The sequence below is a fragment of the Bubalus kerabau genome, chromosome 6, assembly GCF_029407905.1.
Source record: "Bubalus kerabau isolate K-KA32 ecotype Philippines breed swamp buffalo chromosome 6, PCC_UOA_SB_1v2, whole genome shotgun sequence".
Classification (NCBI taxonomy): Eukaryota; Metazoa; Chordata; class Mammalia; order Artiodactyla; family Bovidae; genus Bubalus; species Bubalus kerabau.
Window position 1 is genome coordinate 54,537,201 of NC_073629.1, and position 22,229 is coordinate 54,559,429.

At 42.6% G+C, this 22,229-nt stretch overlaps 2 protein-coding genes across 4 annotated transcripts in view; one reads left to right on the forward strand and one right to left on the reverse strand.

Annotated features, from left to right (window-relative positions):
* LRRC8C (leucine rich repeat containing 8 VRAC subunit C) overlaps positions 1 to 10,065 on the reverse strand; it is a 92,995-nt gene extending 82,930 nt beyond the window's left edge. Inside the window, exon 1 of one of the 3 annotated variants that reach the window (XM_055585235.1) lies at positions 10,051 to 10,065. The gene's annotated coding sequence lies outside the window, so the exon portion shown is untranslated. Of the gene's footprint in view, positions 1 to 7,575; positions 7,807 to 9,372; positions 9,390 to 10,050 lie in introns of those variants that run through there. The other 2 variants (XM_055585230.1, XM_055585232.1) reach the window with 2 other exon arrangements.
* On the forward strand, positions 7,341 to 15,919 carry LOC129656437 (basic proline-rich protein-like). Its single transcript, XM_055587102.1, has 5 exons — positions 7,341 to 7,349; positions 7,497 to 7,743; positions 7,796 to 8,218; positions 10,817 to 10,909; positions 13,094 to 15,919. Exons 1-5 carry the CDS (start codon positions 7,341 to 7,343, stop codon positions 13,249 to 13,251), a joined length of 930 nt encoding a protein of 309 aa, XP_055443077.1. The 3' UTR covers positions 13,252 to 15,919.
* The last annotated feature ends 6,310 nt before the right edge of the window (positions 15,920 to 22,229 follow it).

Sequence of the window (22,229 nt, forward strand, 5' to 3'; positions counted from 1 at the left end):
TGGGCCTTAGGAAGCATCACTACCAACAAAGCTAGTGGAGGTGATGGAATTCCAGTTGAGCTATTTCAAATCCTAAAAGATGATGCTGTGAAAGTGTTGCACTCAATATGCCAGCACATTTGGAAAACTCAGCAATGGCCACAGGACTGGAAAAGGTCAGTTTTCATTCCAATCCCAAAGAAAGGCAATGCCAAAGAATGCTCAAACTACCGCACAGTTGCACTCATCCCACATGCTAGTAACTGCTACTGCTGCTAAGTCGCTACAGTCGTGTCTGACTCTGTGTGACCCCCTAGATGGCAGCCCACCAGGCTCCCCTGTCCCTGGGATTCTCCAGGCAACAACACTGGAGTGGGTTGCCATTTCCTTCTCCAATGCATGAAAGTGAAAAGTGAAAGTGAAGTCGCTCAGTCATGTCCGACTCAGCAACCCCACGGACTGCAGCTTACCAGGCTCCTTCATCCATGGGATTTTCCAGGCAAGAGTACTGGAGTGGGGTGCCACTGCCTTCTCCACATGCTAGTAAAGTAATGCTCAAAATTCTCCAAGCCAGGCTTCAGCAATACATGAACCGTGAACTTCCAGATGTTCAAGCTGGTTTTAGAAAAGGCAGAGGAACCTGATATCAAATTGCCAACATTCACTGGATCATGGAAAAAGCAAGAGAGTTCCAGAAAAACATCTATTTCTGCTTTACTGACTATGCCAAAGCCTTTGACTGTGTGGATCACAATAAACTGTGGAAAATTCTGATAGAGATGGGAATACCAGACCACCTGACCTGCCTCTTGAGAAACCTGTATGCAGGTCAGGAAGCAACAGTTAGAACTGGACATGGAACAACAGACTGGTTCCAAACAGGAAAAGGAGTACGTCAAGGCTGTATATTGTCACCCTGCTTATTTAACTTAGATGCAGAGTACATCATGAGAAACGCTGGGCTGGAAGAAACACAAGCTGGAATCAAGACTGCCAGGAGAAATATCAATAACCTCAGATATGCAGATGACACCACCCTTATGGCAGAAAGTGAAGAGGAACTAAAAAGCCTCTTGATGAAAGTGAAAGAGGAGAGTGAAAAAGTTGGCTTAAAACTCAACATTCAGAAAACTAAGATCATGGCATCCAGTTTCATCACTTCATGGCAAATAGGTGGGGGAAACAGTGGAAACAGTGGCTGACTTTATTTTTCTGGGCTCCAAAATCACTGCAGATGGTGACTGCAGCCTTGAAATTAAAAGACACTTACTCCTTGGAAGGAAAGTTATGAACAACCTAGACAACATATTAAAAAGCAGAGACATCACTTTGTCAACAAATGTCCATCTAGTCAAGTCTATGGTTTTCCCAGTAGTCATGTATGGATGTTGAGAGCTGAACTATAAAGAAAGCTGAGCGCTGAAAAATTGATGCTTTTGAACTGTGGTGTTGGAGAAGACTCTTGAGAGTCCCTTGGACTGCAAGGAGATCCAACCAGTCCATCCTACAGGAGATCAGTCCTGGGTGTTCATTGGAAGGACTGATGTTGAAGCTGAAACTCCAATACTTTGGCCACCTGATGAGACGAGGTGACTCTTTTGCAAAGACCCTGATGCTGGGAAAGATTGAGGGCAGGAGGAGAAGGGGACGACAGAGGATGAGATAGTTGGATGGCATCACTGACTCAATGGACATGAGTTTGGGTAAATTCAGGGAGTAGGTGATGGACAGGGAGGCCTGGTGTGCTGTGGTTCATGGGGTTGCAAAGAGTTGGACACAACTGAGCAAATGGTCTGTTCTCTCATGAAAGTCAATTTGATTGTATCCTCCATACTGTGCCATGATTAGTCCTATTTTCAACCAAATGGTTTGAAATCCTCCTTGCTTATTATCTTAACCTTCTCTCTAAGGCAGGTACAGGTATACCTGTTTTTTGAAAGTTCCCTTTACATCACTTCACTTTTATGAAAGACCTATAGTGGTGCCTGTTTTGACTAACTGAAAGAAATCCAAAAAGGATTTTTGCATTTATGGAAAAGAGAGGTAAAAAGCAAAAATAGTGTTCAGCATTGGTTTTGCAGTAAGCAGAAATACAGAGGCAGGGAACACCCAGGGCAGCAGCGACAGTGGCACCGACAAGCTCCTCCCCCAGGAACCACACTCAGCATCTCCACGTCAAGCCCGATAACTTGAACAGTATCTGTGAGCATCTGTGCTTTATCTCCATGTATTCTGTGCATCGGTTAGTAAGATGTGTCCTAAGATAACTGTTCCTTCCCTTTATGCTATTTCAGCTTACATAAATTTTCAGAGGAACTCTGCTTGCAGATAATGGGGGAAACCTGCATTTCTTTCCCATAGGTAAATTATAATCCTAATTAAAGAAATCCATCGGGGTCATTACCCCATCTAAAACGCCAAACTACTCAAATACTGTTGATGTACTCAATATATTTACAACCTAATGAGGTTACTACACCACAACAGAAGCAATTGATCAATAAAACATAGCTATCTTACCTGGTACCTAATGGCCAAGACTTTGAAGAACTGTGGCCTTCCAGTAAATGTAATGCCAGTTAAAGGAGTGAAGGAGGCTGGGATGAACAAATCTCAGAATAAAGCGGAGGGTGCCACTACTCATGTAACAGAGACAAATAACTTGGGTGTGTTTCCTAATTATTGTGAGGATCTCTCTCTGAATATCTGACTCATCTTTCATTCAGGAAATTGAAACCATGAGTGCCGAAGAATTGATGCTTTTGAACTGTGGTGTTGGAGAAGACTCTTGAGAGTCCCTTGGACTGCAAGGAGATCCAACCAGTCCATTCTGAAGGAGATCAGCCCTGGGATTTCTTTGGAAGGAATGATGCTAAAGCTGTAACTCCAATACTTTGGCCACCTTATGCGAAGAGCTGACTCATTGGAAAAGACTCTGATGCTGGGAGGGACTGGGGGCAGGAGGAGAAGGGGATGACAGAGGATGAGATGGCTGGATGGCATCACTGACTCGATGGACAAGAGTTTGGGTAAACTTGGGGAGTTGGTGATGGAAAGGGAGGCCTGATGGAAAGGCAGGCCTGGTGTGCTGCAATTCATGGGTTGCAAAGAGTCAGACACGACTGAGCGGCTGAACTGAACTGATGTTTTATTTGAAGCAAAGCATATAAAGAAATAGAAAAATGTCCTTGTTTTAAAGAGTTTACAGTTTTTTTGTAGGATGTTACCTAGACAAATAACCTTAAAAAATGTAAAAATCATTAGGGGGGATATGTTATCTGAATTATAAATGAACTGACAAATGATTAAAAATGGAAAGTCTATGGCTTACATAGGAGTTGGACCTTGAAGTAGATGCAGAACATTAGCTGGTAGAGACTCGGTGAAGGGGGAGGTATGTGGTGGGGAGATACTAGGATTGCCATGGTGCTCTGAGTGATAAGCAAGGCTGAGATATCAGGAGAGGCAGAAAACAGGATAGTGCATTTGCCAAGATATACAAATTCCATCCCATTGAAAGATGGCTATTAATATTCTAAAAAATGTGCAGAGTAGGGCAAAGGAAAAACTACATAAGGTAAGTGTATATAAGTTAAGACTACAAAAACAAGGATGTGACTCAAAAGTTAAAGATGCTAAAAAGCAGATAAGGCCTTCATATAAAAGAGTGAATCAGTGACAGTGCTGACTAAATGCTATATGCATGTAAAATATACAAATGTAAAATTAAGCAGAAATTTCAACCAGTGGTAGACCACAGTAATTCTTACCATTTATTAAGCACCTACTAGGTGACAGGACCACATTCTGTCCCATTGTGCTGTCGCTTCCGTCGTGTCTGACTCTGTGATCCTATGGACTGTAGCCCACCAGACTCTTCAGTCCATGGGATTCTCCAGGTAAGAATACAAGAGTGGGTGGCCATGCCCTCCTCCAGGGGATCTTCCTGACCCAGGGATCAAACTCACTTCTCTTATGTCTCCTGCATTGGCAGGCAGATTCTTTACCACTGGTGCCATCTGGGAAGCCCTTTGTCCCATTACTTCATGGCAAATAGAAGGGGAAAAAGTAGAAGCAATGACAGATTTTATTTTCTTGGGCTCCAAAATTACTGCGAATGGTGACTGCAGCCATGAAATTAAAGGACGCTTGCTCCTTGGAAGGAAAGCTATGACAAATGTAGACAGTGTATTAACAAGTTAAGACATCACTTTGCCAACAAAGGTCCATATACTCAAAGCTATGGTTTTTCCATTAGTAATGTACGGATGTGAGAGTTAAACCATAAAGAAGGCTGAGTGTCAAAGAATTGATTATTTCAAACTATGGTGCTGGAGAAGACTCTTGAGTCTCTTGGACAGCAAAGAGATCAAACCAGTCAATTCTAAAGGAAACCAACCCTGAATATTCATTGGAAAGACTGCTGCTTAAGCTGAAGATCCAATACTTCGGACACCTGCTGCAAAGAGCTGACTCATTGGAAAAGACCCTGATGCTGGGAGGGACTGAGGGCAGGAGAAGGGGGTGGCAGAGGATGAGATGGTTGGATGGCATTACTGACTCAATGGACATGAGTTTCCACAAACTCCAGGAGATAGTGAAGGACAGGGAAGCCTGGTGTACTGCGTCCATGGGATGGCAAAGAGTCGGACACAACATAGTGACTGAACACACAACACACAGGTTTCAGAAGCTGTCCTTTGTAAGCACTGTTACACTGAATGCACACAATGATCCAGCTAGGTAGGCTTTACTTATAAGCCCATTACACACCAAGAAACCGTGGCTCAGAGAAGCTAAATAATGTGAATTAGTTGGCACTTGTTCTATGCAGTAGAGCCAGAATCTGTACCAGCTTTTCCTATCTTGAGGCCATGCCCTTTACCCCATACCAGTCTACAATGATTTATATTTTAAGAGACATTAAGTGAATTAATGATACCTGCATTAGGATACCTGTCACCTCGTTGGTTACAATATGCTTTCATGAGTGTTCTGGGCCTAGACACATAGCCAGCACTCCAGGGACTGAGTATAAAGTATTTGGGAGTGTGTTGCAACTCATGAGGGCATCATTATCATGTGAATGAGAATAGCTGATGAGCCAGACTGAAATGTTCATTAGGTTAAGCTCTAAATCAGTCATTTAATAGATAGCAGTGGCAAGAAGAGGGGTTTGGGAAACAGATGGCCCTGATTCCAAATGTGAATTCTGCTATATACCAGAAAACCCTGAACAGGTGACCTGACTTCCTTAATCCCCCATTTCCTCATACAGTCCTTATAGTAAGTTAACAATAAATTTATTTAGGAAAAAAAAGAGAGGCAGCTTTGAATAACAAAAAAGTAAATCATTAAGACTAGAGGATTTGGATATATGTATTTGTGTAACAGATTCACTTTGCTGTACACCTGAAACTAAAACAATACTGTAAATCAATTATACCCCAATATAAATTAAAAAAAAAGAAAAGATAACTAGAGGCTTGGCTTCATTCAGGCATTAACTCAGCTGTACGGTCTTGGATAAGTCACACACTCTGAGCCTCTCTCTTCTGTGATGTGTGAATGGCCATCTGCCTTAAGGTTTTGTTGTCAGATTTTGAGATCATGCATGTCAGGCATCTAGTTCAGCCTTTGTTACAGTAATGCTTCATACTAGATTATTAACACCACACTTGGCAAAATAAATGTGTATTTCCACTCTATTTCTTTTTTAAACTTGGGTTTTACTATGAAGTTATGGGTGACTACAACTTAAGTGCAGACTATTAAGAATCATTAACAAATTGGTAAAAATTAGATACTTTTTACACTAAAAGCATTCCCTTCTCAAAACACATTCCCTTAAGTGCCTAGTCCATCTGAGAAATAAGAGATCAGTACCATTAACAAAGGTTTTGATCATTTTATTACTAAGAAAGTTGCTAAACATGCTTGCTATCTCTGATACTGCTGGTGGGTGAGTGGGCCTTATCTGTGGTCAAATCTGTTATGTGAACCATGAAAAGCATCCATCCTTGCAAAGCTGCTCCCCACCTCTCCCTCAAAAGCAAACAACCTGACCTAAAGAGAGTATTTGATCACTCCAAAGTAAAGCCAGTCTGGGTCAGGTCCATGGTCTTCCCTATCTAAGCAAATCACAAGAAGGCAAATATCACAGCTTGGAGCTGTAGACACTTAATCTGTTACCCATGTCCACAGGTTTATGAATCTGAGCAAATTTTGTAAAGTATGGCTTACCTTTGGGGTTTACACAAATCATTTAAAAATAGAATGTAAAGAAAAATAAAAACTATAAAGCTGACGGCTGAGGTGATGGTACCCTACTGTGCCAAGAGAGTTAAGACCAGTTGCCTTCATCTCTCATCTGGACGGCATTTTAATAACTTGTCCATGAAGAAGCCTCCAGTATGCCTTGGGAAACCACTATATACCTGTCCGGAAATGTGACCGTTGGTTAAGGCTACATTTTTTACACGATTGAGAGTTTGTAAGAAATGTGTGACTAAAATAAGCCTTGCCATTTCCTTTACCTGTTCCTCCCCCATAAATCTGCATGAAATAGTCATTCAAATCTCCCTCTGCCCAACGTTGCTGGCACTCACACAGTTTGATGGGTGCTTATTTTTTACTTTAACGTAGATAGGGACTTGAAAGTGTTTCCTAACCGGTTTGCTGGGAGTTTAAAATGCTTAAAAAGAATTCGAAAGTGAAGTTTGGCCTTAACTCTTTGAAATATCTGTCTGGGATGTGGGCTAGGTGTCCGTGGCACCCAAAGCTACGTAAAGAGCAAGGTTTTGAAGGGACTAAAATCCGATGTATACCGTGGGTGGGGGAGGGAAGAACTGGCAGAGGGAGAGAAGAAAGGAATTAGCTTCTACAGAGCACATCCTAAGGTTCCTGAGTCGCTAACTCCATCCCTAGCTGTGTCGTCGCTGAGAACCAGCTGGAAAGGGAAAGACCAGCGAGCCTGGGTTTGTGTCGAAAGCATTGGTCTTGGTTTCAATCGCCGGCCTAGACACCTGGTTTCTGGGGCCCGCGAGATCCAGCGAAATCCTCTCTCCCCTCGGGTCCTGCTGGGGAGCAGGCATCGCGCTCTCGTTCCCTTCGGAGACCTAATTCCTCTCTCTCCCCAAAGTGCTAACTTCAGGGGCTCGGGGGTGGTGAGGAAGAGCAGACCAGTAGGTAAAGACCCTGAGGTTTCAGGGAGGTTTAAGGTTGAAAAGAACGACGATCTCCCCCTGCGTGGCCCCGTTTTCTCCTGGTCCCCCAGCCCCATCCCCCCAAGTCCGCAGAACCTGCCGCGCTGCGCTTGGCGCCAGGCTGGGGTCTCTCACCCGACGCTGGGTTGGCGCGGAATGGGTGGGGTAAGGATTGGCGGGTCCCCGAGCTCCGGCAGCGGATGGCTCCAGGGACCACACGCCGGGCAGGAGCCCACAGTCCGCCCGCCCGAAAGCCGGGGGAAGGCAGAGAAGCGAACGAGGCGGGGCGAGTCGTGGCTCCAGCACACCTAGAGGACCGAGCCGGCGGTCCTCGGCGGGCCGTCCCTCTCCATCGCATCCCATCCCATCCCTCGGCGGTCCCCGCCCTTACCTCTGGGCGCGAGGGTGCCGGCTGCGAACGGTGCTGGGGAGCGGCGAGCCGTCTCCCGGCTGGGCTCAGCGGCGGCCAGCGGCAGCGGGGTCGCCCGCCGGGCGGCTGCTCATGGCTCGTCGAGCCCCGAAGCACTGCGGCCGCGGCCACGGCGGCGCCTTCCTCCTAGTCCTCTTCGCGGGCTCCGAGCCGGGACGCAGCTAACGCCCCAGCCCCGCAGCCCTCCTCCCCTCCGCCTCCCCGGCCGCGGACGGAGCCGCCTCCAGCGCCGCCCCGCGAGCAGCCGGGCCAGCGGCAGCCAGCGCCGCCCAGCGCCCGGCCCCGGGGTCGCCGCGCCGCCCGCCGGTCGGCTCCGCGGTGCCAGCCCGCTGTGACGCAGGCCGCCGGGCCCGGGAACTTCCTCCCCGCGGAGACCACCCCGCGCCCGGGCCGGCCGCCGAGGACAGCCGCCGGCCGCCGAGGACTTCCTTCAGGGCGCCCAAGGAGATCTCCCGCCGCTTGCCGGTGGAGCCACTCCGGCCTCTGGAATGCCCACCTGGCGGCCAGTGCCTGAGGAATGGACCGGGGCCACTACCTTCCCCATCCCTAACCCGAGGCTTCCCTGCGCTGGGCGGCCGCGCCACAGTCGCAGCTCCACCCCGGGGTAAGTTGGAGGGGAGCCGCTATCACTAAAAACAGCCCTTCTGGGCACTCCTCGGAAGGACTTGGAAGGATGGAGATAATCTTTCCTCATTATCCTGCTCCCCTCACAGATGAGCAGAAGGGTGGGAGGGGGTGGTGGGACACACACAGAGAGACAGAGAACAAAGGCAAAAACCAGCTTTCCTAGACCAAAAAGCCCAGGAGCCGTTCCCTTGACACCTGAGCTTGCTGTCCGCTAGCAACCTCCTTGTTCCCGCATCCTGACAACCTGGCGCCGGGTTCTGGGGGACTGAAATCGAACGCTCCGCCTGCAATTTCGTACTGTGCATGGAGTTGATCTTTCTTGTCAAAACCACCTGTTGTTTAAAGAGTATTGGGGGGGGGTTCTTTTTCCCCCAACCCCCGTCTTAAATCGACCTAAACCACGCTTTTCTTATCCATCTTTCCCTACCCAATTTCAGAATGAAAAGCGAACTCTGCCTTATTGAAAGCTGAGTCACCTGTATAGAAAATCTCCCCAGTGGAAAAATGTACAGACAACATTACTAAGTATTATAAGATCTTCTGGAATGCCTTACCAATATGAGTTTTTCTAAGAGCACCAACAATTAAACTATTGCTTTGTCTTGGCATTCAGGAAAAGAGGGGTATATGCCAACAGAGCAATTCATAGACAGCTAATCTTTTTTTTTTTGCTAGTTGGTTTGTTCTTACACCCCAAAACTTAAGAAAGCAGGCCTCTCTCCTTTTACCCTATTTTAATCTCCAAGTCAAAATTAAAATTTGTCAAAAAGTTGATTTCTTCGTCTTAACTGATTTTTCCATGCTCCTCTGGCAAATTCCTACACTTTTTCCAATTCCAGTACTGTTGTTGGGTGTCTTTCACAGAAGAAAACCTTCAACCCTCTTAGTCTTTAGGAAATGACCCTAACACTAGCCTTAATTAACCCAGAGAACAACACTTAATTCTAAAGTAGGGCCTTCCTCCTAGATAGCAGGTGGGAAAATTCCTGGAAGTTTCCTAGAGAAAAGACAAAGACTGACTAGCAATTTGCTAAAAAAATAAAATAAAATAAAATAAAAATTTGAGTATTTTGCAGGCCACCAGGTACTAGCTGAGTTAACTAGTTAACTCGGTTAAGTTAAATACCTTACCTGGATTTAAACAGCGACATGAGCACTAAGGGCACAAATATCCTGCGGAGGGCTTTGCTCTCCAGAGGCTTTCTGCCTGCACCTCTGTCCTCCTTGTGCCACTAGTACCCTGAACTCAAGCTTAGTCCTCCCTGAAATGGTGCCTCACTGCCCAGTGTCAAGGAATCACAATGCTGGACTTTGGACTGAGGTGAACCCGGAAGAAATCCCTGCTTTTCCTGTGTTAAGTGTAAGGAAATTACTGTTACTTCCCCCCACCCCATCAACAATGTAAGTATAGTACTATAGGGTGCTGTGAGAATTAAATAACACACTTAAATCACCAAGAACAGGGCCAAACACTTTATAAGTACTTAGTAAATGGTAGCTGTGGTATTTACTACAATTCATTGCTCAGACAGTAAAGAAGTCACCTGCAATGCAGGAGACATGGGCTCAATCCCTGGGTTGGGAAGTTTCCCTAGAGGAGGACATGGCAACCCACTCCAGTATTTTCGCCTGGAGAATCCCCATGGACAGAGGAGCCTGGTGGGCTACAATCCATGGGGTCACAAAGAGTGAGCGACTTGCACTATTGCTCAGAGAACAAAACGACCAGAAACAGCAATGAAGCTTGCAGATGGATTTGAGTCCCTGCAAGTTAAGTCCCTCCCTGTTCTACCCCATTAATTGCAATACCTTTGTCTGCTCTGTGCCTGCTTTCTAGTAGGATCAGCTGGACAGTTCTGTGTGTAGTCAGGTGATTCCCATGCACCCTGAGGTCTGAGAGGCGCTAGTCTGAAACTCATTATATTGTACTGCTTAGGTCTCCTTTTCTTATTTTACAGAACGTAAGCCTTAAGTCTATACAACACACACACTTATCAAGCCCTCTGTAAAACACTAGGTCAATTAGCAATCAGCCAGCTTCTGTGATTGCTGAACCCTGAGGGTCTCAAAGAAGGATTAAGCTTATTCCCTGATTTCCAGGTGTTCACAGAGCATGGGAGAGGGAATCTGGCATGCATTTGACTCAGTATAAACCATTTTGAACTAAATGTGGTTGAAGTTCAGAGAAAAGAGCAGGCCCTGTGGGCCAGGGCTACCATTTTATCTTTCATTAAATATTCAATTCTTTAGGCCAAAGTTTGGCATTCCAGATGTGCTTCCAGGATGAGTTCTGTATAGTTACAAGTTAACCATATACTGGTTGACAATTGGGAACAGAAGTAGATCTTTCTGGGCAACTCATGACCATAGTACAAAATTTGGAATGATGTAGTGTGTGCATGCTAAGTTGCTTCAATTGTGTTTGACTCTTTGTGACCCCATAGACTGTAGCCCAGGTTCCTCTGTCCATGGGATTCTCCAGATGAGAATACTGTAGTGGGTTACTATTTCCTACTCCAGGGTATCTTTCCAACCCTGGGATCAAACTCATGTCTCATGTCTCCTGCATTGGCAGGTGGAGTCTTTACCTCTAGTGCCACCTGGGAAGCCTGGAATGATGTAGATCTGGGCTCAAATCCTGAATCTGCCATTCACCAGCTATGTGATCGTGAGTTTCTTAATTTTTGAACCTCATTTCCCATATCTTTATTGGAAGAATAATACCTTCTTTTTAAGGTTCCAGTGAAGCTTAGAAAGAATATATGCAATTGCCGTGGTAGATTGTATGGAAATGGTGATTTTATTACATTATCTTGTTATTAGCTACAATAAAAAGCAGCCTGAGCGATCTCATTCCTTGAAAGCATGTTTCAAAAGTCACCTTCTCTGTAGAGCTCTGCAGGCTCCGGGCAAGCATAATTCTCTCTTCCTTGTGCTCCCATATAACTTATTTTTGAATCTCTGTTTCAGCATCACATGTCGCCATTTACGTTTTGCTTCTCTACTGTTTCTTTATTCACTTCTACATCAATAATAGCAGAGAGGCTGGCAATAAATTTTGAAAGAACAAGTTTAAAAATATTTCCATTTCCTGTACTTGTTCTGACTTTCAGTATAATTTGTATTAAACTGCAGTCTCTAAAACCTCAACCCTTTAGTTTATACCAAAATTATGTGTTATGTACATGTATTTGCTTAAACCTTGATTTTTCAATGCTGGGCTTATTCTTTAAGATCAACCTGCTATGCTTGTGTGTTTTGTATGGGATGTCAGTTGATCCTTCCCAGTAATAGTGAAAGTAAAATCTAAATTCTAAACCCAAACCACCAGCAGAACTTGACCCAGCATTCTCTGCCCACCCTTGCACATCTGCTCAGCAGACCTCTTCTGAGCTTTGTGGGAAGGATACTGAACTAACAGGAAACTTGGTTGTTTTTAAGTTTCAGCTGTTAACATTGTTGCAACCATTAGCACTTTCTGAGTTAATAGCTGGAAGACAAAACCCACCTTTAGCTACAGTTTTTAAATTCTTGACTGTATGCCAATAAAAATGCTCGGACAAGAGAAACCTTCCCTAGAAAATGTCCTGTGAGCAGGAAGTTGCCCAAGAGGTAATGTGGTCAAATGTGGTCTTGATCCTAAAATGGCAGTAGAATTGTGCCAGAGGCGAGGGTAGTGTTGCTAAGAACTTAAAATAGGATTCTAGAAAAGTTTGGGTCAAATTCTTCTAAAATCATAATTTATACATCTCCCTCAAAACACATGCATGTGTTTGTATATGCAAACACAATAGGTCCCACTAACTTGTGAGATATTCTTTGGAAATAATGGTGAATAAACACTTACAAAGTACATGCTAATGTGCTAAGTACTAGCTTTATATTAATATTTTTGTGTATTGTATCATTTAGTTACTGTCCCCAGCTAGTAGGCAGTGTTATTTTCTCTTATTGATAGAGAGGCAGATTGCAATCAAGTAACTAGCCAAAGGCCACATATTAACTAGCCAAAGGCCATATGACCAATGAGTGGAAGAGTTAGGATCTGGATCCAGGTGAGTCTAATTTCAGAGTTCTCGGGCTTAACCACTATTCAATCACATGGTAAAGGAATATGTATTTTTAAATTGACTCCATCAAGTATCTTCAGTAAGGTTTATGATGTACTTTTCCAGTACTTTTTGAAATTGCATTAATTTGTGCTTTTCCCAGTAGCATACTCATATCCCAAATGTGCCTTCCTGGGATGATTTTACAGCTTGCTTTTTAATTGAGAAGCATTTTATGATTGAAAGCAAACTTAATGAAAGAGCATGAAGTGTCTGTGGTTCTGAGCTTAGGCAATATGAAATATACCAGGCAGCCTCATTCTTGGAATTTTTATTTTTATATAGACCAATGATAAATAGCTTTCACATGATGACATGTAGTATACGTTGTAAGTAAAGATAAGTTTGATAGTCTCAGGAGTGACTTTTTTTGTATCCAAATGTAACTGCTATAACTGCACTACTAAATAATATTTGCTTGCTACTACTTTTTAGTCATATACATACAGCCACTGATCTAAGAACTTTACCTGTATTAACTCATTAATTAAATCTACAAATGACTGGCTCTAGCCGTGAAATAAATTATTCTAAAGATAATGAAACACTGTTAAGTAGGTGAGAACTTTCTTCTTTATTAAACAGACTACATTAGGCTTTACCTCCTAAGGAAGGTAACTCATTATTTTTCCCTGGACTAAACATTTTTAGCTTTTTCTTTTCACCATATCATATTATGCATGTAGAATGTACCCTAGAACATCTCAGATCACACTTTAACATCAACTTGCTTCAAATTTCAGTGACATCAGCCCTGACAAAGCACCTGATTTCAGGCCTGAAGAATTGCTTCTTTCCTCTGAGTAAGATGCTGCTCTTCTCTGTCTCTCTGAGGCATGAATATCCATGGCTCAAGACACCTTATCGGGGTAGTGAAATTGCAGATGCTCTTGTTACATAAACATGACTCTCTCTTTGGAAAAGTATCATGGACGGTGCTTTGTTCACTCAGAAAATGCTACAGCCATGCCTGGATGTTGCCTTCTTAAAGCTGCCACTTATACTGACACAAGGTACATTTTCTTGAAACTTTTTGGAGTTCACTTATTAATTTCCTAAATTTACTGACATTGTTTACCTCTCTGGAGAAAGAAACAAGAAAGCCTGGTTTGCCTTCTCAGTAACAGTGGTAAGATCTTTGGTGATCACGTTTATTGCTAGTAATATTTATCCTCCCTAGATTTCAGGAAGTAATGGATATAGTCACCAACATATAATCAAAGATGCAGGAAGGCATCCTTTGCTGTTATCTATGGGAAATATGTCTAGAGCGGGGCGGACCAGTCAGGCAATTTCTTCCCAAAGCACCTGTGTCTTCTGCCATCCATTGCCAGTGAGATAAAGCCTTTCCTGTACTGAGGCATTTCCAAGTAGCATTTTGTAGAATTACCCTTTGAGTACCCTGAGAAATAGGGGTCCTTGGGGCCACTGGGAGAACACTCTTTTGGGGAGCCATTGGGGAACACTCTATTCCTCTTGGGGATTCACAGTGAATACTGACATGCTAAGGGCTCTGAGAAGTCCTGCTCTAAAAATACTTGTTGCTTTGCTGAACTTCAGTTCAGTTCAGTTGCTCAGTCGTATCTGACTCTTTGTGACCTCATGAACCGCGGCACTCCAGGCCTCCCTGTCCATCACCAACTCCCGGAGTCCACCCAAACCCATGTCCATTGAGTCGGTGGTGCCATCCAACCATCTCATCCCCTTCTCCTCTTGCCCTCAATCTTTCCCAGCATCAGGGTCTTTTCTAATGAGTCAGCTCTTCGCATCAGGTGGCCAAAGTACTGGAGTTTCAGCTTTAGCATTAGTCCTACCAATGAACACCCAGGACTGATCTCCTTTAGGATGGACTGGTTGGATCTCCTTGCAGTCCAAGGGACTCTCAAGAGTCTTCTCCAACACCACAGTTCAAAAGCATCAATTCTTCTGGACTCAGCTTTCTTTACAGTCCAACTCTCACATCCATACATGACTACTGTAAAAACCATAGCCTTGACTAGATGGACTTTGTTGACAAAGTAATGTCTCTGCTTTTTAATATGCTGTGTAGGTTGGTCGTAACTCCTTCCAAGGAGTAAGCGTCTTTTAATTTCATGGCTGCAATCACTGTCTGCAGTGATTTTTCTCTAATTTCATTTACCATGGAATGATTTCCTTTGTCATATCTATCAACATTCCAAAAAGAATAAAATCTCTCAGAATAGAATGTTTGAATTGTTATTCTAGAGTTAAAGACTTCAGAACCTTTATAAGATTTCCCCTCCTTGGAAAGAGAAGGGAATTATAGGCCCTATTAACTATTAATTTAATGAATGCCTATGAAGATAAGCCCTCTTGGTAGACACAATCTGTAGGCATTTTCCTTACAAATATCCGTAATAGAGTACCTGTCATCTTTAATAGGATAAGGAGCCCCCATTCTCACTGGTAATAGTGTGGCCTTGTTCCTTTACACTGAGGAATATTCCCTTGCTTTTACATGTTTGTGTTAGCCTTTAGGTTCTTTCTATGGCCTTCCCTGGTGGCTCAGACAGTTAAGAATTTGCCTGCAATGCAGGAGACCCAGGTTCCACCCCTGGGTTGGGAAGACCCCCTGGAGGAGGAAATGACAATCCAGTATTCTTACTTGCAGAATCCAATGGATAGAGGAGCCTGGCAGGCTGCAGTCCATAGGATTGCAAAAGAGTTAGACACAACTGAGCAAGTAACACTTTCCGTGCATTCGAAGGGAATAGCATAGAATAATTTACCAGTGACCAACAGGAGACAACTGTCCAAGCATCTATAATATTTCTGCACATCTTGTGAGCAAGACACCGACTGCCCTTTCTTCCAGACTAGATTTTCAAAGACATTTGTATAGTGAACAGCTTTGACAGTAGTGATAATGCCTCCCTCTGGAGCAAAGGGCAAGCACAGTGACTGCTCAGTATAATAATGTTATAATGTCTCTCTCCAGAGCAAAGGACAGGCAGACACACTCATTATAAAGGGTTCACATTACCTAAGATCATGGCTCCTCTTCTACAACACAACCTGCTGTTAGTATGTTGAAACTCAGGGAACAGACACACAGAAAATGCTGATATTCTGGCTACAGCTATTGCTGTAAGAAATGAACTTTTCCCCATCTCTGATCCAGGAGTTTAATGTCTTTTACCAGCATCCAAGAAACTGGGGCAGGCTGACTTTTTTTAGCTTGCAAATAATAACGTCTCCAGCCTTTTACAGTCCTTGACAGTAAATGGCTTTTTCCTCCCTATGAGTTGAACATGGGTGGAATAATTCATGACCTTAGGTGGTCTCCCTCCCTGTTGTTGTGAACATACTCTCCTATGAATGCTTCTCTAGGCCTGTTATAACATTTAGAGCTGTCCATCCCTGTTTCTGAGGAACATTCAATAGAGGGCTGATAGAAATGATGTGCTCTGATTATAGGCTATCAAAGAAAGGCACCATGAATTTCCTTCCAGCATGTTAACATTTCATTAAAATGACTATAAAATATCTTATGTTCTATCTTGTTATTTTAAATGAATTTAAAAATTAATCCTCAGTGCAAAGAAATTTACCATATTACAGTAAAGAATAGATGTGTGTGTGTACTTCTGAGTTAACTTCACTAATTTCTTCCAAAAGTAGTGTAAATAAAGGAAAACACTGGAGTTTGGATAGATAAATTGCTTCACGTGGCCAAAGGGAGGATCATTTTACGATAACATGAAAACAACAGTGATCACATTTAAGAAACTGAAAACATCCATATTTCTTGAATGTCAATGATATTCTTCAGCTTGTAAGATACTCCTGACAACAACAGTCTACTTACATCTAATTTGATGTCATTTCTTCATGTTGATTTCATTGACTAAACCAGAACTCAAACTTTATGTGTTCTATAATAATGCTTTTGATCAGTTGCTTTGAAACGAACGTTTTCTGATCAAAAGGGTTTCAGGGACTTTAGAATATAACAATAATTGATTTGTGAGCAACCTAGTCTGGAATTTTTAAGAGGTTGTCTGATAATTTGCTACAGTGATTTGAATGCTACAAATAGGGTAAGATCAATAAATTAACATTTGTTGAGTGCTCCCAGCCAGGCAGGGCTTAAAGCATTTTACATTTACTGTTTCATTTAATCCACGTAACAACAGTATGAGGTAGGTGCTATCACTGTCCCCATTTCACAGACAGGGAACTTGAAGGTACAGGTAAGTAATGTGTCTTGCTGTGTCTGACTCTTTGTAGCCCCATGGACTGTATCCCACCAGCATCCTCTGCGCATGGAATTCTCCAGGCAAGAATACTGGAGTGGGTTGCCATTTCATTCTCCAGGGAATCTTCCTGACCGAGGGCTTGAACTCATGTCTCTTGGCGTCTCCTGCATTAGCAGGTGAATTCTTTATCTCTAGTGTCACCTGGGAAAGTGGCAGAACCAGAAATGGAGTCAAGGTACCTGACCCCAAAGCCTGAACTCTTACTGCAGTCTTGTATCCTTTTCTGCCTTATAACATCAGGATTTTTTCAACTTCTAGAAAATGTGATTTTTTTTTTCTGGACTGCTTAAGGGAAATAAACATCAATTTCTTGCTTCTTTGTAGTTTTATCACTAGATTATCTTCCCAGATATAATGTTTTATTCTTCATCTCTCCATAATGAATATATTTCAGGACCATTTAAGGATGAATTATGTCCATCATCAGCCCACAGTGACTGAGAAGGGAGATATTGTGTGGCTCATTTTGAGTAAGGAGATACTCCAGTTAGGCCATTTTGAAATGTTCCATTTCAATGCATGTCAAACTCCTGACAAGATGCATTTGAAAAATATTTTAATAATCTAAACCAAATATACAATAGATATTGCATGTTTGTCTTACAGTCTGTATCTAGTGAAGGAGGTAAAAGTAACAATATTTTTTAAAGTTACCAGTTCTTTACTTGGGCAAGCTTTAATTTTTCATTATCAAGAGTGGTATTACCAGCCCACAAGTCACCCATAGTTGCCACAGTCCCCAGATGGGCACATTATGACTGTGTCTAGGCTAACAATCACATCACATCACAATGCTTTTCTTCAAATCAGACTGGAAACTTATCCAAGCTTATCTTCCCAAAGAGCATGGAGGTGGGCAATAGTAGAGGACTTCTGAGTGCTTTAAGGAGAAAGGAATTTTAAAAATCTTGGCTGGCTACTACTTAGAATGATGAGATCATTTAATGCACAGCATTTATAGATTTCTGGCTAGTCTCTAAAATTCCAAAACTATTTCTGAAAATTAGTGATAGGAAAGTTTCCTATAAAACTGCACTGTTAGATCTGCTCAGTATCTGATTAATGAAGACAAATGGTACAGCACAGATTTCAGTTGTAAGAACAAGATGCACTTCTGTATCCCTTGCCACCATTTTCACAAGAAAATGCAGGAGTCGTCATGGGCTTTGCTGAATGACTTTTGTGGAGATTGGTCAGTATTTTTCTTTTTCTGTCAAGGACTGGAAGAAGCTTCTTCTCAAATCTGGAGTGAATCTAGAGGTTTAAGAGAAGTGAGTTGATGGTTCACAAACCTCCTTGGGAACTTCCCAGGTGTGATCTGAAACTGAAGCCCATACCCAGAAGTCAGGGAGAGAAGGAACAAAGAAGCAGACCACTCCAGATTGGCAGGTGGCAGGCCTCATAAGGGGATTTTCTATAAGGCTTCTATTGGACAGATGCAGGACAAGGAGATTTCTGCATCTGCCCACCAGAATCTTAAAAGTCTCTATGGAGTCCTTAACTAGGTTCGGTTGTGTGCAATCTAGTCTCATCACCAGATTATTATCTCAAGGCTTCATCCTTGGGAGCAGCGTTTTTGTTTTTTTTTTTCCTTTGGCTGTACTTAGTGGTATGTGGAATCTTCGTTCCCCCAACCAGGGATCAAGCCCACACTTCTGCAGTGGAAGCATGGGGTCTTAACTACTGGACCTCCAGGGAAGTCCTCTTGGGCCAGCTTCTGGGAGTGGGGGAAGCAAACAGAACACATATTCCAGGGACAGGAGAGGAGGTAGGGTACCTCCAACTGCTTGGGTCCAGTTTGCAGGTCAAGCCAGTTGTCATGTCTTTTCGATGACCTCCCCCAACATAAGTAGGGTTCCATCTTCTGATTTCTGCAAGGCCTCAAATAGCTGGGCAGAAATGGTGTAATTCCTTAATGAAAAGGATTTGGATTTATCTGCATTTTAGCCTGCATTGCATGTTTTTCTAATATGATAACTGAATGCCCAGGGACCCAATTTTTGTCCAAATCACCTTTATAAGTGTTGCAGTCGTTTTCCCTGAGGGGCACTCTCACCCCAGTGGCACATGCCTTCATTGGCTTTGTGACTACTACTACCTTGACTTTGTGCAGGTCTTCACACTACCTTCTGCTTTCTCTCATTTTTTTTTTTTCATCTCTCTACTCTCTTCCAAATTCCATCAGTCTGTAAATGTCCTATTCAAATTCTCTCTCCATAAAGTTTTTTTTAAAAACACTTTCTTTTTTATAAATGCTTATAGTAATGAATCTTTTGCTGTGTGAAAATGGAAAAGTTGCTTAACTTCTGAGCTTCAGTTTCTCTGTAGATTAATGGGGATAAATTATAGTATTAATATCTACTTTACAGTGTGGCTGTGATGATTAGCACAATGCTTGACACATTGTAAACATGCAGTAAATGTTAATTTTTAATAATATTCAACAGCTAATTACATCTTCTTTTTTTGACACTTTAGATTTTTTTCTGTTTCCCACCTAGTTGAGGTTCAAAAACTACTTGTTCACTTAATTATTTTAATATAATGTCAAAGAAGTCTTTTCTCCAGATTTTTTTAAGCATACTGACAAACATGAAGAGTTGCCAGTTGCCAGTTTTCTTAAAAGTCAACGTCTAATAGCTTATATATAATTTAAAAATTTTAAAGTAAACATTAGGACTGCAAGGAGATCAAACTAGTCAATCTTAAAGGAGATCAACCCTGAATATTCACTGGAAGGACTAATGCTAAAGCTCCAACACTTTGCCAACCTGAAGTGAAGAGCCAACTCACTGGAAAAGACCCTCATGATGGGAAAGACTGAGGGCAAAAGGAGAAGGAGGAGGCAGAGGATGAGATGGTTAGATAGCATCACCAACTCAATGGACATGAATTTGAGCAAAATCAGGGAGATAGTAAAGGACACGGGAGCCTGGTGTGCTGCAGTCCATATGGTCTCAAAGAGTTGGACATGACTTGGCAACTGAAAAATAACAACAAAATGAATGCGTATTGCCTGAGCAAACTGTGTATAATTTTTATTATTTCATTTCTATTTCTATACATTAAAATAATCATCATTTCTCTTTGCCCCTAAATTTAAATCTGTTAAATTACTTTATTTGAAAAATTCTTATCTAAAATATCTGTCATATTCCAGAACTTCTACGGATATGAGTAATTCACTATTTTAATAATTAGTGTGAGGAAAACATACAGAATTCTGAAATATTACTTTTATTGTTTATTGAAATCTGTGTGCAGGAAGAAATAGCTAGTTTTTAATGTAACAATATTACAGGTTCTCTTTTATACATAATTTATTTAGGGATGCATCATGAATCTTTGATCTAAAGGAGGGAAAGGATCTTGAACTTAGAAGTGAAGAAATTTCAAAAGGCTGTTTGAAAGATGAAAACTGACAATCTTCATTTTAAAACAGAAATAAGTCTTTCATTTGAAGACAAGGGGAGTCCCTATTTTTTGTTCAGAAGAATGAATGGGAATATGGCATTAATGATGAGGACAGGGTTCCTGAAATTTATTCAAGAGGTAAAGCATTAAGATCTCTAATGTTAGTTGAATTTTTCAATGTTTAGAATACAAAGTTCTGTTAATCACAGAGGAGCCACTTTGTCAATATTACTTGGATATCTTTAGAAGGTAGTTTAACTCTTCAAGTAGTTCTAATTTCTCAGTCCATTGTGTAGTCTCTTGTAATGGAAAAAACACTTTAAATGGTCAGTTGAAAGCTTCCTTCAAAATCTCTCTCAATGTCTCCCTTTGCATTTGCACTTCTGCTCCCCTAGTTTAGCTCTCACCACCTTGTGGCTACACAGCAGCCACTGCCTCTTTCTCAGTCTTCCCCATTTTAGCTTCAGCCAGACCACCCTCCACATAGTTGCCCAATTTATTGTCCAAATACTACTCTCAGCGCGTATTGTTAATGGCTGGCCATAGTCGTTTCTCAATACATGATGACTTCAACTTATTTCAAATATCTCTCCACCGCCCCAAGGAGAAAGCTTAAACTCAAAACCCTGATGGTTTGTAAATACTAAGAGACTGTGATATAATGAAGAATATATCTGATGTTTGTCCTTTCCTGGGACAGAGGTCCTAAAACCTTTGGAATCTCCTGAATGATGAAGTGTCTTTGTTAAGTTAAAGAATTGACTCACCTGGGCCTCTTGATAGTTTCAGGATGAGGGATGGACATCAGCAGGAACAACCATGTGATTAGAGTGTTGGACCCTTAGGCAAGCCTGACCTCTGGGATTGAGGTAGTTGGAGACTGAGTTCAATCGTGAGGCCAATGAATTAATCAATTGTGCCTATGTAATGAAACCCCAGTGAAAACCGTGGACACTGGGGCTCAGTGGAGCTTCCTGGTTAATGAACTCATAGATGTGCCTGGAGAGTAACATGCCCTGACTCCATGGGGGGAGGGCACTGAAGCTCTGGCCTCTCTCCTCTCTCTCATTTCATGCATCTCATTTGGCTGCTCTTGGTTGTAGCCAATAAAGTTGTAACTCTAGTACTTGAGCTCTGTGAGTCATTCTAGAGAATTTTTCAAGTCATTATATTGTTTATTGTGCTCATGCTCAGTCATGTCTGACTCTTTGCAACCCCGTGGACTGTAGCCCACCAGGCTTCTCTGTCCAAGGGATTTTTAGGGCAAGAATACTGGAGTGGGTTGCCATTTCCTCCTCCAGGGATCAAAGTCACATCTCTTGTGTCTCCTGCATTGCAGTTGGATTCTTGACCCACTGAGCCATTGGGAAAGTCATGGAACCCCCACATTTGTAGCTAGTTGGGGAGAAGAGTGGGTGGTCTGGGGACCTCCCAAGACTCATGTCTAGCATCTGAAGTGAAGACAGTCATGTGGAGGACTTCGCCTTTAACCTGTGGAGCCTGTGTCAACTCTGGGTAGTCAGTATTAGAACTGGGTTAGGGGTAGAAACAGATCTGGCAGCATTGAGAAGCTATTACGGGAAATCTGCAGAAATAGATCAAGTCACCAGAGCATGATGTGTATAGCAGAGCTGTGATGGAAAGATTGATTTGCTGAAAGCCTCCCCAGGACCACAAAATGATAACACTGCATGTGTCCTCTAATCTTGATTATGTGGAACCTGTAAGGATGGCCTCATGATAAGGAATCACACCTGTGAGTCATTTAAAGACAAGAGGAGTTAATATTTTGACTAGCCTAGGGGATGGCACTTGGAATGCATTGTGATCTGTGGTCTTAATTCCACAAGGACCTACCAGTGGTTTGTTTTGGCAGAAGATGACACACTGTCCTTTTCCACTTAGTGTCTCTGAGAAACATTCCACCTAGGCAAGACAGCCAAACCTGGCTGATGTGTTGCCAGTGGGACAATATGTACAAGGATTGGGAATCCTGTGTACTATCTGCATCGCCAGTAGTAATTCTGAGAACTGAACTGCTAGTGCTGGTAATAATGGTTATGGGAGTAGTAAGGGGATTGCCTATTTATTGCTCACCAAGCTATCTGTTCCAGTTTTGGCAATAAGACATAGCAACAGAGGGAAAGAAGAGAGAAGCCACAGGCACTGAGCACCTATTGCCTAC